We start from the raw sequence: 23403 nt of genomic DNA, 5'->3' as shown, positions 1-23403 counted from the left end.
GATTACAGGCGTGTACCACACCACGCCTGGGTAATTTTTGTATTTTTAGTAGAGATGGGGTTTTGCCATGTTGGCCAGGCTGATCTCGAACTCCTGACCTCAGGTGATCCATCTGCCTCGGCCTCCCAAAGTGCTGGGATTACAGGCATGAACCACGGTGCCTGCCCTGATAATCAGCATTTTAAAAATCAGTTATTCCTTATACCCAAGTCCCAGAAGAGTGACCAGATTAGGCCCAGATGGGTGCCTGCACTTACAGTAGGTTTTATTACAAAGAAGAAATCTTAAGCTTACGGAACTCAATCTTTTATAATGGGCAGTAAGCATGCCTTTACTCTGAAGGGAAGACACTATCTTCCGAGGTTGTACACAAACTTAAACCTCTGCTCTGGAAGTTAAAAGGGAGGGCGAGACAGGGGAGAGGAAGACACTGTATCTTCCAAGATTGTTCACTATACAAATATCCTCAAAAAGACAGTACAGGATACAAGAAGTCTGTGCCTTCCTTAGAAAGACATATAGAAATGCAAGAGATCTATGGAGAATTGCTTCTCAATTGGTATAAATTGTAGAAAAATGGAAAAATGCAAAGGCCATTTTGCTCTTTGTGCAGAATTCACTCCAACTTGTGGTGAGATACTCCAAGATTTATACACAAACATTAAGGGACTCTTAAAGATTTTTAAAACTCACCAATAACAACTCTGCCCATCTTGACCCACTTCCCCAACTTACAACACATTACTTTGGCAGTCCATCAAAGCACAACTCCAATATCATAAGTACCATTTACATTTTCAATTTTAATTTTCTCCTCAGCCTTTTCCTTTTCTTTTAATTTGACTAACTTCACACATAAGCCCAGCTAATCTTTACTGCTGCACATTAGCCAAAATGGAGTTCTTCCGATAAATCCTCAGGAGAGAGCCAGGGAAGCTTGATTAAAGGAGAGATTTTTAAAGTCATAGAGGTCAAAACAGGTTCCTTTTTAGGCAATTCATTTTGGCATGACTGCAACATGATTATCTTAGTAAGAACTTTCAAATTTTAAAACAAAAATATACTAATCACATCCTAATATCACAAGAAATAGGGCTAACAGTTACATAAGGGAAGCTGACTTATCTTAACATTCATCTGCTAAGCCCTATATTGTTCCATGACCCAGGCTTAAGAGACTGCCATTACAATTAAACCTCCATCCCCCAAAGAGCCCTGTCTACAACGGCTTATAAAGGAAGGGATAAGAGCCAAATTCCAGGTTGGCCTCAGTTATGTCTAAATGTCAACTTGCTTATCCCACACAGTGAAACATATGAACATTGTAAGGCAGATCTCTTTTAAGGGAAAAGGGTCACATTCCCTAGTTTTTCACCCCAAAGGATAGACAGGAATGTGCTGGTCTCTATGATTCTGTGACCAGATAGAATCACAGTATGTTTACCATTCCATTATAATTCTTTACACTCTAGATGTTATGCTCTCAAACCACTCTGTTTTAGAGAAGATCTCAATGTTTTAGTAAAGTACAAACACCATCAGTCTGCTGTTATTGTCTCCATGTGTATGTTCTGGATTAAGGCACTTTTTTTTGTTTGGATTACAAACCACATTACTTGATAAATATCTGAGAAAAATGGGAGTGGGTGAGTTGGAAATCAAAGTAGATTTCACTTATTCTATGAATACAATCCTTCTAAGAACAAAGATTCTTGCAAGTGTTTAGTTTTCTAAATAACTTTATAATGGAACAGAACCATAACCCAGCAAAAAGAGCCAAAGTTCTTATTTTGGTATAATTTATTCTCTTTTGGTCAAGCAGGTCAACAATAAGGTCATCAATTGCCTTGGCAACACTTACCTCCATTTCCACCACTGCAATGCATTAATGAGTTTATTTATGCCTTGCTTTATCTACGAAGCATTTTTTTCCTATTAGAACTATTAACATGAGCTTAGTTCCACTGTGCTTTTTCAAGGGAGATTTATTACAATGGGATGGAAAATAAGATCATTTCCCAAAAAAGTCACCTTCAGTTTTCAACAGAGAAACATTATGTTTTATTCCATATCTCTTTGGATAAGGAATATTTGATAATATTTCCAGCATAAGATGTCAGCAGTTCTTCTAACACCAAACGACTAAGAACTTTTATTCAAGAACCAGAGTTGCTTATATTGGCATCTATGTAACACAACCTCAACATCTAATTTCCCGGTGTTGAAAAAAAGTCAAATCCCTGCTTCTTTAATTTACGAGTATAAAACATATTACCTTAAAAGCTATTTCCATGTCTCAAACTTTTAAAGCACAATTCTAACCCAATAAAATAAACACACCCACTACAATGCCTCCTGTGATGTTAACACATACTCTACTTTCCCCTACGAAACTTGAAATAAGGTTATTGTTTTGTTTTGTTTTTACTTATAATTGCCAGTCTTCTTAAATACGTAGGGAATCTCAATATTTGAGTGAGTTTTCTCAACAAGGAAATAGTGGCAATACTGACTTACCTCCCAGAGCTTAAACAGTTTGAAAATATTTTATTGCTCAATCCTTGTATTTAAAGAGTTAGTCATAAGGAAGTCAGTGGCAAGCTGGCCCAAAGCTGGGTCACCCTGGGCAGGAAGTGGCTTTAAAACGTTTAAAATCTGCTGGCCACTTCGGCTAAACACAAAGACCACCTACTCCACTATTCCCTCCCAGCTATCACAGCAAAAAGTACTCACCAGAATAGACAGGAAGAAGGCACTTCTGAGGAAACACCACCAAGGTAACCGTCTGGATTTTATGGATATTTAATATACGCCAGGAACAAAATTACAGATTTTGTCATATTATAAACATTAAAATAGGCCAGTCCACAGACCACCTGGAATTCCTTCACAGATTATACCGTAAATCCAGACTACAGGACCATCTGAAATGCAGGCAATTTGCTAGGTGATATTGTTGCTGTAAGCACATGAGGAATACAGTGGTAACATAGAAAACCAGAGCAATCCTGGAAATGATCTGCTGTAACTTACGCTGAAAGTAATAAGATCCTAACGCCAAAAAATAAAACTCTCTCGTTAAGAGGGCTTGAGACCTATGCTCTAAAACCAAAATTAGTTTGGAAGTAATCGGGTTTCTTTTTTATTTATGAGTACCAACTAAACAGATTATACTCTGAGCCTAGTGACATTTCAGGAATGGGAAAGTGAACTTCCTGATTAAATACGAAAATAAGCCTCATAATAGGAATTATAGTTTAGAAGACCTCAATTAGTAATAATAACAAATAATTTCAAATATTTTTTAAAGTGCTGGATAATTTTTAAGGATAATGTGACTAAAATTAATATTGCAACTTCCCAGAACTATTTGGACTAATTTTTGTGACCACCCAAAAAAGGGGCTAAGCTAAAATCTCATATTCCAAATTGAGTCAGTGACGAAGTTTCAAACTCACCCCCCATGTAACCTTGAAACATTTTAAATAAGATGGTTTATAACAGAAATACTGAAAATAAATCATCCTTGAATACTTTTAGATTTCCCCCTAGTGTACCACAAATCACATCCAGAAACCCAAACAAAAGAATCAGTGAAATGTTTGAGATCTGCTGCTGAAATCCCGAGCTGCAAGACAAGAAAAGGAGAGAGACCAAAGCAGATAGCCTGATGTCTCTTTACTTGGGCAGCACTGAGCTTTCAGAGGTCCTAAGCCGCGCACATTAATACTCTGAGTCCATAAAAGTCAGCAGTAACACTAAAATAATAATAATAATAAATAATATAGGCTCTGGTTAGAGAGAGAAGATCCGTTTACTGCCACCCTGCTGAGGTACATTTGACCACCAAAGGCAAGAAAGCTATTAGCATCCTGAATTAATGGGTATAGTGGTTTTCAAGCAAGATATTTTCATGATGGACACAATGTGGACTCAGCAAAGTTTCTCCTTCAAGAAAAATATAGCTTCTATTTCAAAGGGCACTGATTAGGCTTAATACTATTAGGGAACCATCAAGCATTTGTGTTGTTGTTACTGCTTTTAACTATCAGTTTCTTTCTAAACCAAAAATTGTGGGTAGTCAACTTGACCAACAGTCACTGGTTAGGAATGCAGGAGCAAATCCAAGGTACAAAAGAGCTTCGAATGTAGACAGGCCTTAAGGAGTTTGGAATCTTTTTAGGTTGTCAGGTCTTAGCCTTTCTTATCATCACTATTAGCACTGTTATTACTTCCTTGTCTGGAATTTCTAAATAAAAATTTATTTCCCTCATCACATCCCCCCTGAAGACAACTAGATATGACACAATTTTAGAAATTCTCAATATGGTTTATTAGTGGCAATGTAAATCAATGACCATCAAAAACCAAATAAACATATCTACCAAATGAATACATTCTTAATTACTATTAATTGCTTATAATATATCCAGCAGATGTTTTAAAAGTCAACAATATTAACTCCCTTTGTAGATTAATTGTAAAAAAATAACTGTTTTGAGTCCATCTCCATCAGTACTTGGAAGTAAAAATATACATTAAATAAGATTATAAAGACTGTAATACATACAACAAAAAAGTCTATAAAACAAAGATAACTTTAAAAGCATTGCCCAATTTACTTTGTAGCTTTTCTATATAAAATATTTTAAAACAGTACATATTTTCTGGATCATACATGAAAGTTCACATCCTGATGTCTTTCTAAATCAAATTCTTACTCTCTCTTTATTGTCAAAATCTTAATTTTCATTCCTGGGTGGATTTTTCTTCCTTGGCAATTCTTTTTGTTACCCCACTAAAATATTTCTCACGGAAGGAATTATGACCTTGGTATGGCAGAAAATGATCACTTAGTAGATGTGAATACTGGTCCCGATTCTGTTTGGTTGGAAAATACAAAATGTAAAAATTATTTCTTTAGTTAGCTTATACCAAAGCAGTTGTTTACCTTAAGCAAAATCTCACCCTCTAGTGCATATTTATTTTCCTTCACTACTTGAATTAGAAATATGCCATCACTTTACATCCTTATCATGCTTGGATATCCAAAGTGTTTTCATTTACCTCATGAAAGCCTCACAAAAGTCCTCCGAACAGAGGACAAATTTCTTTTCTTTCTTTCTTTCTTTTACCTCAGGGCAAAGAGAATGGTTCCAGGTAACAGAGTCAAGGCTATAACTTTCTTCTGATTCCAAGTTCAGCACATGCTGGAGTCATCTGTGCCTATGGATAAAAATTACTAAACAGCCGGGTGCGGTGGCTCACGCCTGTAATCCCAGCACTTTGGGAGGCCGAGGTGGGCGGATCACGAGGTCAGGAGATCGAGACCATCTTGGCTAAGACGGTGAAACCCCGTCTCTACCGAAAACACAAAAAACTAGCCGGGCGAAGAGGCGGCGCCTGTAGTCCCTGCTATTCGGGAGGCTGAGGCAGGAGAATGCCGTGAACCTGGGAGGCGGAGCTTGCAGTGAGCGGAGATAGCGCCACTGCACTCCAGCCTGGGCGACAGAGCGAGACTCCGTCTCAAAAAAAAAAAAAAAAAAAAAATTACTAAACAAGGAAGCTTCTACTCAAGAAAAAGTTGGGAACCAACAAAATAATACATTTGTGTGAGGTCATACAGAAACACAAAATTGTCTGGGGGTATTTCCATATTCAGTTAATGAAATAAACAATTCGTGGAAACTTTAAGTGAACATAGTATATGAAGATACAGGCTAAACAAGAGATTTCCACACTTGTAGACTTCACAGACAAGTAAGGACTACTGCTCAGACTGACATCTAATGGTAATATCAACCTGGGTGAAAATGTCAAACATATTTTGGCTTAGAAAATTGAGGTTCCTGGCAGGAAACACTGGAACACTGGCTTCTCATCCAACTGTGAAAAATATCTAATTAGACATAAAATCTCATTTCCCATGTACTTCTATAAATTCATATTCAATTACACCTAGATTAATGTGATTTTGAAGACAAGTGTGGAGACTTAAATGGAAAACATGATTTTTTATCCTGATTTCAGTATCAAAATGGTAGCTAAAAATACAAAAATATATCTGGAATATAACAATCCTCAAAATATTTTTTCATTTTTGCAAAAATATTTTTGCCTATATAAAATGAGTACCTTCATTTTTCCATCATACCTAGCATTAATAAAAATCCAGGTTTAGCCAAAATAATGTTGGCACATTTGTTCATTCAGAAACTATTTTTGCCATATGTATTTTTAAAATCACACCAAAAACTCAATTATTACAACTTAAACATGCCCAGATTTCCTGATTCATCAAAGAGAAATAGGTAGCTACTGAAATTTTATGGCACCTAAGTATATTACAGTTCCAAATTCCTGCAAGCACATGAAAACATGTCAAAGGTTACTATTAATAACTTCAGGCTACATACAATCCCCCAAAAGATCAATTTTAGAGAGTCAACGTGTAGGTATACAACTAAAGATGCCAAATGAAAGGTAACATTTGCTGGGTGTTTTGTATGGACCAAAAACAATACTAAATGCTTTATATGTACTACCTAATAAAACTTGTCAGTTCTAAGAAATAAGTAAAAGATCAGTACCATTTTACAGATGAGGAATTATTTAAGAGTACAGGCCCAAGATAATACACCTGGTAAGTGGCAGAGCTAGGCTCTGAACACAGATCTGTTTGACTCTAAAGACTGCACCCTTAACTACAAGGTAATGAGGTTTTCTCCAAAAAAGCTACCTTTTTCCCCAACTTACGAAGCAGGAGGAGCTCTGAGAATATAGGTGATGGACTGAGGCCATGACAGCTGAGCTGCCCACCAAGAAAGGAGTAGAAGTGGATAAGAGGTCTTACTAATGAAGGCCTATTAACTAAGGATACATTTCAATGGCACAGACTTTTCGTATCAGGAGGAGGTATAAGAACCACAGGGAAGCTGAAGGATAACAAAACCCTGAAAGAACAGGTGACTCCACAGGTGGACTCAAGTCTGGTCCACATAATCAGGACTGTGCCAGGACAACGGCAACACAGAACAATGTTCCACCATTTAATGTCAACTACTTCAACTTTTATCAAAAGTCTGACTGAAGTCCATCAATTACTCCTCCAGGTATTCGAAATCTGTCCTTATGTCAGTAAGATCACCAAGAAAACTTGACCACCTCCTGAGCTATGTTAGCTTAATCCTGGCAGAATGTTTTTCTTTGGTTTTATTTTAAAGCTATGTCCAGTTGCTGCCATCTTTTCAGCTACTATGTTGATCCTCACAATTCTTGGCATTGTTCCCCATCCAGTCATCAAAATCAGAAACCTGGGTCAAATCCCTCTTCTCAGATTTGGTCAGTCCTAAAATCTTAGCTTGTATATCCTAAACATCTCAAATCCACTTCTCTCCACTCATATCTCCAATATTTAATCTAGGCCTCCGTCATCCTTGCCTCTTTTCCCTAAATGGACAGCTGCCCTGCCTTCAGCGGTTCCTTCTCTAGTGTATTCTCCATACTGAGACCAAATCTAATTTATTAAAGTGCAAATTTAATATGCCAACCACTTGGCTAAAATCTAAGTAAGTTCAAATTGTCCGTAATTCTCAGACTTTTCCCTTGGTATTTGGTACTTACATTCAATTACCTATCACTTTGCGGAATGACATCTCACTTTCTTCTGTACAAGGGGAATCAGAATACAGTCAAGCAATAAAGGACTTCCCAGCTCTGCCCTTGTGTCCACTACTCTCATGGCCCCTCTAGGCCATGCAAGATCACCTCCCTCTCCCCCTTGAACTGCCTGTGGATTACTTCATGGAATATTCTAGAACTGCAGTAGTAAGGAGACTAAGGTAGGACAGAAACATGACTCCAGCAAACTGACCACCAGGCTCAGTTACTAGCGTACCTAGCTGACTTAAGGTGTGGTTATGCAGCTCACAAGAGGGAGGCAGAAGACAAAGCCCAAAGCACAACGGAAGATGGGCTTCCTCCATGGACCAAAGGAAGGGCTTAAAAAAATAGTTTGTCTGCCGGGCGCGGTGGCTCAAGCCTGTAATCCCAGCACTTTGGGAGGCCGAGACGGGTGGATCACGAGGTCAGGAGATCGAGACCATCCTGGCTAACACGATGAAACCCCGTCTCTACTAAAAAATACAAAAAACTAGCCGGGCGAGGTGGCGGGCGCCTGTAGTCCCAGCTACTCGGGAGGCTGAGGCAGGAGAATGGTGTGAACCTGGGAGGCGGAGCTTGCAGTGAGCTGAGATCCGGCCACTGCACTCCAGCCTGGGCGACAGAGCGAGACTCCGTCTCAAAAAAAAAAAAAAAAAAAAAATAGTTTGTCTTTGACCGGAGGGATAGAAATAGGGCAACTATTGGTAATAAAGTCAGAGAATATAAAGATCAGAGTCAGAGACTGGGAATGAACAGCAAAAGCCTGAAAAATCCAAAAGTAATGATTAAAATGTATGCTAACGATTATTGAGAAAACATTTATTACTTAAGACATTCTTTATTGTAATAGTTTAGACCTCTCAGAATAAAGGCAAAATAAGCCCTTAAAAGACCATCTGTTCTATTCAGTGCTATGGGGACACAGTGACAAAGACATACATGCTACTGAAGAAGTTGGGAAAGATCATTACCCTTAGAAATGCAACTCCTCGGGGGAAAATCCTATTTTCTTACTTCCCAGGTAGTAGAGCAGAATCAGTGTAAAGTGTATGTTTGCGTTCTGTGCTAAAATGCCCCCTTTCTAGAAGACCAAATGACTCCTGATTGCAAAACACAATATCATTTATAACAGAAACTCTGGAAAACCCAAAAGCTCCAAATCCCTTATGCAGCCAGAGACTTGGCAGGCGCCAGTCTATTACCCAGCAGCACAAGTCCTGCTTCGAGTAAGGCATTCCAAGGACTTTGGCTACTGTTTTCACTCAAGTGGAAAGACCATAGTTCATAAAACGTTTCTCACAAAACACTCAGTATGTCTACGGTCCAACACATATCACATATAATCATACATATAAATACCACATACCTATGAACAATACACATTTAAAGTACACCCAGACCATATGAAATAAACTATACGCAGCATTCAGAACTTATATTACCCTTAATGCTAAATAAAATGGCAAACTCATTTTTGTTTTCTCTTTTCTCTCTACCTCTCTTTCATCCTATCTTCAGTTTAGTTTGCCAGGGCTTACATCTGAGATGATGATACTCAACTCTACATATTTTTCATCACCTTTTCATGACTCTTCTCTATTCACATTCCCTGCACATCTCAACCAGGAATATCTGCAAGGTTTTTTTTTTTTCCAGCACAGTATCTCAAAGGCCAAAGTGCTTACTTAAAAGGAGAAGAGTATCCTCGGCAAATACAATCTTTGATCTCCCCCATTAACTCAAGCTCACCCCAGTGTTTGACTTTTGGTTTTGCTAACATTTCCAAATCTGTCTACCACTATTCATTGTGATATCATCTACGTATTATAAAACCCGCGTTCTGCCAATGTTTAGTAAGCAAAACATATTTGATGGAAAAATAAAAACACACAAGAATTAGGAAATGGCAAGAGAGAAGATTATGGTGATAAAACGACTACACTTTCCAAATTTCTTAACCACTGGTAGTAATTAAGATGATATGAATAAAATATTAAGACTATTGATTATACTATTATCATTTTTTATAATCAGAAGAGTTTCTGTAGGTAAATTTGTGTTAGCCATAAATGGCTACCTAAGGAAGATACACAGCATTCAGCCCTATCATTGATCCTTTTAAGACAATCAGCAATCGTAAACATTATAAGAAATATACAAGTTATGATTCAAGAAAGGAAGATACATTTCCTACCAACTATGTGTTATTACATAATTATTTAATTTTCTGTATCTTTTTGCAGAAGAGTATCATCTAAATTTTGCAGATAGGGACACAAGGAGGCTAAAGAGTTTAAACAATCTACCACAAATCACACAGCTGGTAGGTAGCATTGCCAGAATTGTAGCCTAAATCAGACTTCAAAACTCATGTTTTTCCCATTATCATTCTCTTTTTTTTTCAGTAGAAATTACATCAAAACAATGGCTAAAGAGTTAATTTCCCACATGGCAGATTAGTGGGTCATTCAAAATAGAGTTTGACATTTAGAGGACATTCCTCACTGAACAGCAACATTATGGTAGCACATATTTCAGATCTAAACTTTTAGGCAGGACTCCTTTAACCACTGTCCCACCCAGCCAATTTCCTGTCCTATCAGTACTGCTAATTCTAAACATAAACCACTCGAGGAATTTTAACACACTTGCCAAAGAAACCAAAGGCAGGCTTACAAATCGGTAGTTTACTTTTATGTGTACACTACCCTCTACTGGCTGGAGCATAGTAACCCTTCTTTGGAGTACTTTCTGATGTGAACTGAAATAGCTTACAGCACAGCAGACCATACATCTGCCAGGAGCACCCTGTTGTGATAGCTGTTTGTGAGTCCCGGATTGCTGTAAACATCTAGAGTCCCACAGTCCCAACATGACCAGGCTGGCCTTTTCCTCAGGGAATGTTAGCATTTATTCACACCATTTCATTTTTAAAGAATGATGGAGAAACAGACGACTACATATTCACCTCAGTGATTCTAACGTGTAACACTGTCTCAGTGTCCAACCTAAAATTCCAAATTACTCTCTAGAACAAGAAAGAAAAAGTATATAAATGTGACCTTATTCAAGTCAATCTTTACATTTACAACTATACATCAAAAATACTGCATTAAAAAGAACAAAAAATGATGCTAAAAGTATTTCAGCCACTTGTAATAAATTTTAATCTAATGGGGAATTCATTCTCAAGAAAATAAATCAAGCTGTATGTTCTGTAGTCATATTTGAAACTGATGCTTTAAACGCAACTCATGACCCTCTGGATTATACCGTGAGAATGCATATATATAAAAAGTTTTTTCAAACTGACCATCATAAACTGCTCAGACTTCCAAGATACGAAAGATTCTTCATTGAGAATTCCACTTAGATAAAACTATCCTCCTAATTACTGCCTTCTCCCAGGTATTTACTATTCTCTTTTATCACCTCCTTCTTAAATAAAGGGAAGGTGTTATAATTTTCCACAATATGTCAATTCAGCTGCTTTATTGGTTTGCTTCTCATGAGAAATGAGGCCTAGGAATCATAGGATTAAAATGTTTTTGTCCTAGTGATTTTTGAAGAGTAGTATCAGGGTAATGATAAAATTCAATGTATTTTCTAACGGAAAACTTTTGGCTAGCCATAACTATCTGTTCGTACTCTTCCTTCAAATGGATGATTTAAATACCACTGATATGATTGTTTTTATACTAGAATGGCCCAGAGTAATCACTTAAAAGTTACTATTCTTTCCATAAATATTTATTGCATGGTGAGCAAGAGAGTCAAGGTCTGTGAATTCACAGAGCTTGTATAGTGGTGGGAGAGACAGACGTTAAACAATATACATCCAGACATATACTTACAAACCGTGATTAAACACTGGGAAGAAAAGAGTGCAGTAAGAATAAAAGGAAACACCTACTCAGAAGGGGTGAAGGGAAAGGACAAGAAAGGCTTCTCTAAGGAAGTGAAATTTATCTGAGACCTAAAGGATGAATTAAATTTACTCATATGAAAAGAGGGGAAGAAAACATTCTAGGAAGAGGAAACGCAGTGTGTGTGAGAAGACTCTGAGACTAACAGGAGGTAAATCCATTCTGGGACCTGAAAGAAGACGACCAGGGTGGATAACAACTGGCAAGCAAAAGGGAAGGTGGCACAAGATGAGACTGGACAGGTCAGAAGTAGATCAGGCTGACATAAAGGTTATGTAAAGGATTCTGAATTTTATTCTAAATTCCACAGAAAGCTACTGATGAGATTTAAGTAGAGGAGTTTCCTTATCTATTTATATTCTGAAAGGTATTCTGGCCACCATGTAGGACATGGAATGGAGGAAGAAACTGCAGAAGCAGAAAAATCAGTAGAAGATTATTATAGCGGCCTAAGAAAGCAGCACTGCACCATGGTCCTGGGAGTAAGGGTGGGGAATAAAAACATACAAGAAAGCAATCATCCATTCAGTTGTCCCAAGCCAGATTTCTGAAATATCACCCTTAGCTCATCTCCCTCACCCCAATTATCCAATTAGTCAGAGTCCTGCCACATCTACCTCCCCCGAAAATTCTCAATTCCGCCATGCCCTCTACAATCTCTATTCTAGCTTCCTTGGTTCATAGCCTCATCATTTTTGCCTGACTATGCCAGGAACCTCCTCAGTGGTATCACAGGTATCCTTCCACAGCTCAAATTTACTAACAAAGTGAAGTTCAGAGGCCCTTCACAGAACACAGAGCTTCTGCCACTTTCCAAACATCCCTCATGGGCTTGCCCTTTTACCAACAGGATAAATTTGAAACTCCACAGCAGGTAAGGTCCCTCAACACTGGGCTTCCCTCTCTTTAGTCTTCCAGGTTATCTCCAGCTGTTCCTCCCTCACTGCTCAGTATTTCCAGCTCCGCTGAAGTCCAGGGTTCCCCACATGTACCACAATGCCTCTCATTCTGTACCTTGCTTAAATTTTTGGCTTTCCAACCAAATTCCCCACCTCTCTTGCCTCAAAAGCACCATCTCCTTAGGTAGGTGCTTTTCTATGTTCAACAACACTTCTCACAGATCACTACAGAACACAAGATGCTATGTTGGAATATGGTTTGAGTGGCCATTTCTCCTGATGTGCAAGTTTTCTAAGGATAAGAAGCCTTAGTCTGTTCAGCCTCAAGACCTGACACAAATGGTCTCATAAACACATGTCACGTGATGAAAACTATGGCCTTCCTCTCAAGGAAGACGTAATTCAGTAAGAGAAATAAAGTATACAAAAATAGGAAAAGTACACGAATCTAAAAATTGTTAAGCAAATGGCTTTTTTTTTTCCTATTTCTCATAGTACCTTTTCTAAAAGTTCACCTGTCCTCAATCCTCAATTCTTACATTAGTATCTGCTTATTTATTCTCAGAGAGAGAAAAAAAAAAAAGTGCATCCTTCTTTACAGAGCAAACAGCAGTTATCAGATATGAGTTTCCTCATCATCCTCCTTGCCCCAACCACCATGCCCATCCTCTACTACAAACTGGCTCCTACTCGCTTCATTGTGAAGTCTCATCTCCTGCACCACTCCCTATCAATATAATGATGAAGACAAAATTCTCTCCTGGTGTCCCTTCATTGCCAAGAGTTAATTTAATAGAATTCCTGAAATTTCAGTTAAAATATCTAACGATGATCATCAATTTATAAAATCACTATTCTTTAAAAATACGATATGTCCACTTTCTAGAGGATGAAGTTTCAGAGCTCTATAGTCATTCAGCAGAAAACCAAATGGCTTCTATTTTAATTGTAGGTCAGGTTTAAGCTGTCCTTTTACTCACTGACAGTTCCTGATAATGAGATAATGATTTCTTCTACCTCACTAGTATTAACCTTAAGTCATTTATAGTCTCAAAGTGACAGTAGTTTATACAAAACAGCAGTTTCATTGCAAACGCTTGAATACAAATGGCTTATGAAATTTATTCTATGATAAGTAAAAACCAGTGATGCTGTCACCATAGTGAAAGCCACCAAACTGGTAGTGTTCATCTAATTTTGTGGGGAAAACCTTTATAGATTCATGGAACCAGTTAAAGCTACGATATACATTCTTAAGTAAGGTGTGAGGAAGAAGGCAAAGAGATGGAAGAGAAAAACAATGGGTCGGTTTATTTTCTTGTAATCAGCAGAGAGTGAAATGAAATTTAAATGACAGTGCTGAATATAATGGGGCTCAGTTCAGCTTCAGGGTAATTACCCATGTCCGGCTTTTGTTTAAAAATCCTGCTCTCCTTATCAAAGCTTCCCACTGTTCTACATCTGGTACTGGACAGTAGCTATAGAAACCACTTGTGCTAAAGTTATACAACTATAAACAGCACTAGGCCATTTCCAAACCAAGGACAAGCAGGTCAAAAGTCTGGCACCCAATACTATCAAGAGAAACCTCTAGCGTTATTCTTAATGAGAACAAGGTACCACTGGAAACCTTCATCCTTGAATTCGATATTTACATATCATCTATACTTTTTAAAAATGTCACTACATGATAGTAAGTCACCTAAAATCTATGAAAATATTTTATTTTAATACATATTAAAATCTTCATATCTAGAGTGTTCAAAATGAGTGACAATGATTAAACTTTGACATCTGGCACTCAATACGTAATTTCTTATTATAAAAAAAGCATTGGGGATATTAGTCCTTATGATGACAACACAGAAGTATTAACACTTTCTACATGCTATCTGCTAGAATCTATACTTGATAAAATTCAAAACTTTATCTCAAATGATAAAAGAATACAAAGTCAACACACTAGGATAAACATTTAATGACCGCTTATTAGTTACTGTATCTAATATTTCATTAAAACTAAAAATCTTGTTTAACACCTTCTTGAGTAGCAGACCAAAACATGTGCAGGCATGCACATATATATGCTGTCACTTTAATGTAGACTATTCCTCTCCTAGGTGAGTTTTTTAAATTTCCATAATCCATTAAAATAAAAATTAATAAAAACGAATATGCATTTATACAAAGATCAAAACCAAGCAAAACTATATTGCTTAGGGATGAATTCAATGGTGGCAATATTACAAAAGAGAAGCAAGATAATGATTACCATAAAAGTCAGAATAGTGGTTACACTGCAGAGGGAGGTATTTATGATTAACAATGGCCACAAAGGGGGGTTCTTCTGGAGTGCTGCATTATTCTATAACCTTGACCTTGGTGGCAGGCACATGGACATTCACTTTATAATTACTAAATTGTACATTTATGTCTTATGTAAAAAATACACATTAAAAATCTCAGGGTTAGATTCTTAGATCATAAAGTGGAAAGAGGACGTAAGTTTACATGTGAATTTGAAAAACACCAGAAAGATAATTCTAAGTTAAATAACTATATGATAAATAAGAAAAATATAAAAACATACAATGAGGAAAAAATACAAAAATATACATGAGAAACTTCCCATTTCTCTAAATCATTCATACCTTGGAATCCCTGAGTTATATTTATGTTTTCAACTGACCTATGCCAAAGATTCTTTTAGCACTAGTACTTTAAAAACTGTTTTATTGGCATAGTTTAAAAACATGCTGGAACCATAAAGACATATGTTCTCTCAGTCTTCAGAGAACTGCTTATTTCTACAAATAAAATAGTTCTTTCTAAACAGAACCATAAGATGCAGGATCCAGATACCTTAAATGCCTGCTTTCCTGGAGCTAGTGGGGAAGATATGTTTGCTTTTTCATGGTTTATCAGAAACAATAGTTTAAAACTATTATGATAGCATTAACTTAACAAAAAACCCCGTTTAACAAGATCATTTTATTTGCATAAGTATAAAAGAAAAATGACCCTCCATGATGTAAACTCAAGAAAAAGTACCACCAACAGCAAAAGAAAATTCATGTGGAACTAAGTGGACCAAATGAACCTGAAAACTGAATTCAGGCAGCATGATATGCAGCATCACCAGGCTGCTGTCTGCTTCTCCGAGTCTTTTTTAAGTATCTCAAATTAAGTCATAATTTATAAATAATGCAAATTGGTTCCCTTCTGACTTGCTATGCAAAATAATTTTTGAAAAGACTCTCTCTTTCTCTCAGATACACACACATACTTTGATGGTGGTAAGTACTGGATTGTATGAAGACCTAGACTGAGTTTATGTTCAATATGTCTTGAGTGTCACCATGCCTTGTTTTTCTCACCAATAAATGAGGTTATTACCTTTATCTATCTTACCCTTTGTTTTAAATGCTTCATACCTAATCTCTAATCTTTTATACTTCTAATCAAAAGGGAACACACAGTTTTGGGAAGAGATAGGCAAAAATCACAAAATATTTCAGAAGGAAAAGTCAATCAGAAGAGACACACTTTAATTCAAATAGCTGCAAAAGAAAAACACAGTAACAACATTAATCCTGAGAAAGGATAATGTATAAAGAAAATAGGCATCAGCATTATGCCAGCAAAACACCAGAGTTTATGATCAGTAACACTACTATCATTCTAATATGTAAACTATTTATCATAAAGACTAATTTCTTCCACTTCAAGCCATCTATAAGTCATTTTCTGAAGTGACCTCAGTGTCTATTATCTCCTTTGTTTAAAAAAATACTGTCATAAAGTTAATGGTTCTTTTGTCCTTCATAGCTTCAAAATCTTTCAGTCCTTTAGTTAAAACCCTCAGTTTTGGCGACACTCCATTCTGATTAATGCATTCATCAGCTTCATGTTACTGGACTCTTTCATTCAATCCAAAATAAAAAATTACATAAACTGTCATCAGCTGCCACTGTGATCTTCCAGTATTCCTCTTTTAAATAACCTAAACTATATGATGTAGCTATACAAAAAAAAGACAACTGATTTATACATTATAACTTTAGTCTAAATTAATAACCATATAATATCTTGAATTAAACGTACCCAAACTTCAATACTTCTCAAACCACTAGGAATATAAGGTAGCGTGTCAGGTAACTAAACCACAAAATAAATAGGGCACATGATGGCCCACTTAATGTAATGGTAATCTAAACTAATTTTTTATATTTAATCATGTATCTATTACAGAGTAGACTATAAAAGTTGCATGAATTTTTAAAAAAGATTTCAAGGAAACCTTGAAAAGGCGACCCTGGATACTCTTTTCATCTGTTCAAGTAGATTCTATGGAGAAGGTTGAGAGAGTATTGTTTCAGGTGACTGTCATTGAAAACGTAACTATTACACCTCAGTCTGTTGTGGACAACTCTGGAGATCAGCATTTTTATCCTATACATTTCATATAAGAAAAATGTTTTATAGAAGTAACCACTGTGACTACAACCACATATAGCAGCATCAACTACATGTTGTGTTAAGTGGGACAGCAAGATCTAGTAAAACAAACTGCCGGGCGTGGTGGCTCACGCCTGTAATCCTAGCATTTTTGGGAGGCCGAGGCTGGCGGTTCATGAGGTCAGGAAATCGAGACCATCCTGGCTAACAGGGTGAAACCTGGTTTCTACTAAAAATACAAAAACAAAATCTGCCGGGCGTGGTGGCGGGCGCCTGTAGTCCCGGCTACTCGGGAGGCTGCGGCAGGAGAGTGGCGTAAACCCGGGAGGCGTACCTTGCAGCGAGCCGAGACCAAGACCCTGCACTCCAACCTGGGCAAAAGAGCGAGACTTCGTCTCAAAAAAAAAACAAAAAACAAAAAACAACAACAAAAAAAACACACATTCCACCATGGCCCCAAAAGTAACACTAGCTATACAGCAGGACAAGGAAAGACTATCTTTAAAAACAAACTAGTAATACGTCACTCAAGAATGTTTACCTTTTAGAGCCGGGCGCAATGGCTCATGCCTGTAATCCCAGCACTTTGGGAGGCTGAGGCGGGCGGATCACGAGGTTAGGAGATCGAGACCATCCTGGCCAATATGGTGAAACCCCGTCTCTACTAAAAATACAAAAATTAGCTGGGCATGGTGGCGCGCGCCTGCAGTCCCAGCTACTTGGGAGGCTGAGGCAGGAGAATCGCTCAAACCCAGAAAGCGGAGGTTGCAGTGAGCCGAGACTGCGCCACTGCATTCCAGCCTGGCAATCGGGTGAGACTCCATCTCAAAAATAAAAATAAAAAATAAAAAGAATATTTACTTTTTAATGTTGGCATATTCCAAAGGTAGAAATATGCTTCAGTAGAGAGGCAACAAGATGTAGAAAAAAGGACACAGAATTTCAAGTACAAAGAGGAGTTTTGGTCTCAACTCTGCCACTTAACTATTTAAGCAAACTGGGATAGTCCCAGGCTACTTTCTCATTTCTAAAATGGTGACATTAATAAAGTCAAGTGGATAGGGAAGTTTTATAAACAATAATGCATTATAAAAGTGTTACTCATCATTCACTTGGCTTTCAGAATATATCAACAAGGAATAATGAAAAAACCTGGACCTTCTTATCAGGCAATTTCAAAATTTTAATACAGTTGTCAAGAATTTTCTTCTTTACTACTTATGTGCCATAAGCAAGTCTGAAAAGTATGGCCAATAATATAAAACTTCAAAATTTTATAAAATATCAATATTCCTTAGACAATTTTTGTTGTAACGTACATTTACACTTTTAAAAGAGGAAAAGGGAGAATACTTTATAACAACATACCAAGTGGGCCAAAAGTTATACTGAAGTTAAACCTAACAAGTGACAAATCAAAAATGAAGAGACACAGTATACAAAACTGTAAAAATCTAAAACTAATAGTCTTGCATTGCCAAAATCAACAATTCTGAACAAGCCCAAGAATAATTTGTTAGACGTGTGTGAGAACTGTTTGACAATTTTATGTCACCACTTGCATTATAAAGGACTGAGATCTTGCTGCAATTATATACACTCCTCTCCACAGAAACAAAAGGTAGAAATGAAGTAATTAATTAAAAATCAAACATGATTAATTTAACATGACAAAGTATTTTCGGTTACAATAAACATCATACTAGTAAAAATTCACTAGTTAAATTTGATCTTATATAGGGAAGACCATTTCAAAAAATTACTTGCGGCTTTTCCTCGTTTTTTTTTTTTTTTTTTTTTTAATCAATTTGAAAAGAAGAAAGTAAAATGATAAAAAGAAAACCCAACAAAAATGAGCATTGCCTTTACAGGTTTAAAAATACCAAAGGTGAGTACCCTCATTTATCATTTTAACATAGGACAAAAATCCTCAAAAGCCCAGTTTTCCTTGAGTCTCAAATAAATTTGCTTAGGGAAATATTATAAATCTGGGAAAAAATATCAGACTTTCTTAAACAAATAAAACTCAGTGGAAAGCAAGCATAAAAATTAGTCCACAATGGATCTTAATTTTTAAATTTTTCCATTAAAATAGAATGGCTGATTTATTATGCAGCTCCACGAATTATTAAAGAGTCTTCACAGCTTCGTCCTCCTAATTCTTTGGAATACTATTTATGTAGGCCACAAAATAAAGAATGCTAATGCCATTTACTTTTCTTTCTAATATCACGACCTAAAACTGCAAAATCTATAAGTAATGCTTGCTTTTTACATGTATTACTCATGTGCCTGGCACATAAATGTTAGTTACTATTATATTACTAACTCGAATGATTCTATTAAATGCTATGATTTCTTTTTTTTTTTTTTTTTTGAGACGGAGTCTTGCTCTGTCGCCCAGGCTGGAGTGCAGTGGCCGGATCTCAGCTCACTGCAAGCTCCGCCTCCCGGGTTCACGCCATTCTCCTGCCTCAGCCTCCCGAGTAGCTGGGACTACAGGCGCCCACCACCGCACCCGACTAATTTTTTGTATTTTTTAGTAGAGACGGGGTTTCACCATGTTAGCCAGGATGGTCTCGATCTCCTGACCTCGTGATCCCCCTGTCTCGGCCTCCCAAAGTGCTGGGATTACAGGCTTGAGCCACCGCGCCTGGCCTTAAATGCTATGATTTCTAAGAGCTGTAATGTTACCATCTGAATTATCAAAATGCCTTACATCCTTTAAAATACCAAAAGACAAACATATACATGAGAAGTAAGTGACTAGGAGAGGAGAAAAAAAAGCATCCTCTAACATACAACAGACTCCTCTTATTCAATGTGATGGACATTGGTAATCGTTAGTATAATGGAATGAATATTCTGTTCTACCCTAAAATTCATATGTTGAGTCCCTAACCCTCAATATGACTGTATTTGAAGACAGGGCCTTTAAGGAAGTAATTACACATAAATGAAATCTTAAAGGTGGGGCTTTAATCCAATAGGACTCTCATTCTTTTAAGAAGAGGAAGACAGATGAGACTGGAGGATGGCTTGAGCCCTGGAGTTTGAGGTTACAGTAAGGTATAATAGTGCCACTGTATTCTAGTCTGGGTGACGGAGTGAGACACTGTCTAAATCCAAAACAAAAAGAAGAGGAACAGACACTGGAAGTGCAGATGCACAAAGGAAAGGCCTTGTGAGAACAGTGAGACAGTGAACACCTGCAAGAAGCTAAGTCTGCTGACACCTTAATCTTGAATTTCCAGCCTCCAGAACTGTGAGAAAATAAATTTCTGTTAAGTCACCCAGTCTGTGGTATTTGGTTATGGCAGCCCAAGCACACTAATACAATTAGCTAACTGGATAAATAGAATAAAAGCAGGAAGAAATTAAAATGCTTTGTAAACATATTAAACTTACTTTAACTTAAAAAACAATATTCATTTGTATATATTCATACAGAATCAAGACCTATAAAGAATTCTAGTTTTGGCTTCTATAAAATGATGCAAGACCTTACAAAGCAATCTGGGTGCAAAAACCTAGATTGCAGTTACTTTTTTCAAAGTCATTCCCAATTCAAGTCTTTTTTTTTTTTTTAGCAACTCACTTTGTTCTTTCTAAAGCATTAACTTAGTTTTTACAGAAATTACAATTGTATTCTTACACAAATATTTCACTGGTCTAACTAGTATTTAAGTAGATTACATAATTATTGTAACAAATATAATTGGCATAAACAGCTCTGAGAATACCACAATAGACTCGTTAAACAAATAAATCAGCTGATAGAAGCAGAAGTACTGTATATGAATAGTAGAGATCAAGCGACTCACCAGCTGAAAGTATTCAACATACAACATATTATTGCATCAGGCAATAATTTATTAAATAATTTATTTTGTTGTTGTTGTTTGTTTGTTTTGAGACGGAGTCTCGCTCTGTCTCCAGGCTGGAGTGCAGTGACACAATCTCGGCTCACTGCAACCTCCACCTCCCGGTTCAAGCGATTCTCCTGCCTCAGCCTCCCAAGTCACTGGGACTACAGGTGTGTGCCACCATGCCCAGCTAATTTTTGTATTTTTAGTAGAGACAGGGTTTCACTATGTTGGCCAGGCTGGTCTCGTACTCCTGGCCTCGTGATCCGCCCACCTCGGCCTCCCAAAGTGCTGGGATTACAGACGAGAGCCACTGCACCCGGCCCAGGCAGTGTGTTTTACAGAAGGAATGGCCAGTATTGGTTAATCGACAGGGTTTGAAATGGACGTTAGATAAGAGGGCTTCTACTGTATGCCCAAATAAATGTTACTCATTTAAAACTTTCATTCTGGAAGGCTGTAATGATGCCAATTTGGAAACTATTTATAGAATTTCTGAATCTGTAATGTTTTAAATGTTTAATGGTTTAATGGCAAATCATCATCCTTGAAATAGAATTTGAGGCCGGGCGCGGTGGCTCAAGCCTGTAATCCCAGCACTTTGGGAGGCCGAGGCGGGCGGATCACAAGGTCAGGAGATCGAGACCACAGTGAAACCCCGTCTCTACTAAAAATACAAAAAATTAGCCGGGCGCGGTGGCGGAAGCCTGTAGTCCTAGCTACTCAGGAGGCTGAGGCAGGAGAATGGCGTGAACCCAGGAGGCGGAGCTTGCAGTGAGCCGAGATCGCGCCACTGCACTCCAGCCTGGGCAACAGCGTGAGACTCCGTCTCAAAAAAAAAAGAAATAGAATTTGATTTCCAAAAACAACTTTAAATCATTGGTCTGGTATAAAATAAGAGCAGCAAAGTCCAGTAAAATCATTTTAAGAAAAGCAAGGTGTTACTATAAAACAAAATAACCGATTAATAAAAAAAAAAACTTCTTTAAAGGCAAATCTTAAAGGTAAGTTTCAAGAATATGCTGAAAAATTATGACAGAAATAGAATGAGTACAAAGATTCCACTCCAAGGATGTCATTTGAATATAAACTTCTAGTATTTTTGTTTTAAAAATGACTGCCGTACATTTTCATTTTAATTACACCACATATATCTATACATCCGTATGTTTATATGTAGGTACACAGATACCTATATATACATATAGTAGATACCAATCAACTACTTATATAGATGTATAGGTTAGCTTTCTGAAATGCCCTGATATTGGAGCCTGATTACAGAAGATAGTTTATATCACAATGAAAATTCTGAACATTTTTCAGTAATAAAAAAATATTTTGCATAAGGTAGTGACATAATGAATGCAGTGTTTTAGGAAGATGCATTTAACATATAAACTAGAGGTATGAAGGAGATTATTTAGGAGACTGTGAACATAAACCAGGTGTATGGTAATAAGGGTCTAAATTAGAGACAGCAAATGGAAATAAAAAGGATGAAAACAATGATATAATATATGCAAAAGGCACCATACAAATATTAGTTTTCATTACTATGAAATAATCCGTAAGATAGGAACTACATAAAAACAAGTCAAATGCAGGCTACAGATGGGTATGAAAATCTTCAGGCTGGAGCAGTGGCTCACGCCTGTAATCCCAGCACTTTGGGAGGCCAAAGCAGGCAGATCAAGAGCTCAGGAGTTCAAGACCAGCCTGGCCAGGACGGTGAAACCCCGTCTCTACTAAAAATACAAAAAAAAACAAAAATTAGCCAGGCATAGTGGCAGGCACCTGTAATTCCAGCTACTCAGGAGGCTGAGGCAGGAGAATCACGTGAAACCAGAAGGTGGAGGATGCAGTGAGCCAAGATTGCCTGGGTGAAAGAGGGAAACTCCGTCTCAAAACAAAACAAAAAGTAAGGAAGAATCTTCACAGTACCACCTTTCTTCTGCTTACCCTAAAGGTCCAAAGCAAGAATGGGGGTCATCCAAGTTTCCAGTGAAATTAAGAGAGCTTTGGTTGTCAATCGACAGAAGTACAGCCCAAAGAGCTTTTGTAGATTTAATTAAGCTCCATTATGAGGCACTATTCATGTCAACTCTCGTCTGGGCATGAAATAACAAACGTTTCGTTCTTTCTTAAGCTTAAATGAATTTTGTATGTAAGAGAGAGAAAGAGAGACAGAGAATGTGTTGGGCCCTAACAAACTGGGGACATTTACTTTCTCTCTTTATTTATAAAGCAACATATTCTCTTCATTACACTCTGCAATCAAGTAGGTTCTGCTTTTGGAGAAAAATGGTAACTAGGACATTGCTAATTAGATAACAGTTGTCTAAGAATGCTGTTTTATAACTGAGTTAGCAACAAGGATGTCAAATAAAGCCTGAGAAGTGAGGGTCAACGTCTATTTGAACTCCTCTCAATGTCTATGTCTATATCCAGCTCCTACCCTTCAATCCCAAGTGGATGCACAAATCTCTTCAACTTCTGCCTCTTGCTAAATTCATCTGTAATTTTTAAAATATCACGGAATAACATTTCCAAACTCTATCACAGAAAAACTATTTAGAAACAACTACTTTT

The 23403-nt window shown here is 37.2% G+C and overlaps 1 protein-coding gene across 11 annotated transcripts in view; it reads right to left on the bottom strand.

Annotated features, from left to right (window-relative positions):
* The window catches only part of TRMT11 (tRNA methyltransferase 11 homolog), a 101621-nt gene that overhangs the window by 41422 nt on the left and 36796 nt on the right, over positions 1-23403 (bottom strand). For 5 of the 11 annotated variants that reach the window (XR_012433417.1, XR_012433416.1, XR_012433414.1 and 2 more), the window contains one exon: positions 4310-4881. The exons of 2 other annotated variants lie outside the window; for them this stretch is intronic. Coding sequence is in view for 5 of the 9 variants with exons in the window: in XM_005551742.4 (XP_005551799.1) it covers positions 4750-4881 (132 nt within the window). In the remaining 4 variants the exon portion in view is untranslated. Of the gene's footprint in view, positions 1-4309; positions 4882-5108; positions 5526-22609; positions 22691-23403 lie in introns of those variants that run through there. 4 more of the 11 variants (XR_012433415.1, XM_065543353.2, XM_074037004.1 and 1 more) reach the window with 2 other exon arrangements.

This window comes from Macaca fascicularis, chromosome 4 (genome assembly GCF_037993035.2).
Source record: "Macaca fascicularis isolate 582-1 chromosome 4, T2T-MFA8v1.1".
Lineage (NCBI taxonomy): Eukaryota > Metazoa > Chordata > Mammalia > Primates > Cercopithecidae > Macaca > Macaca fascicularis.
Note: the sequence above shows the minus strand (reverse complement) of the source record. Positions and strands in the feature narration are given on the sequence as shown.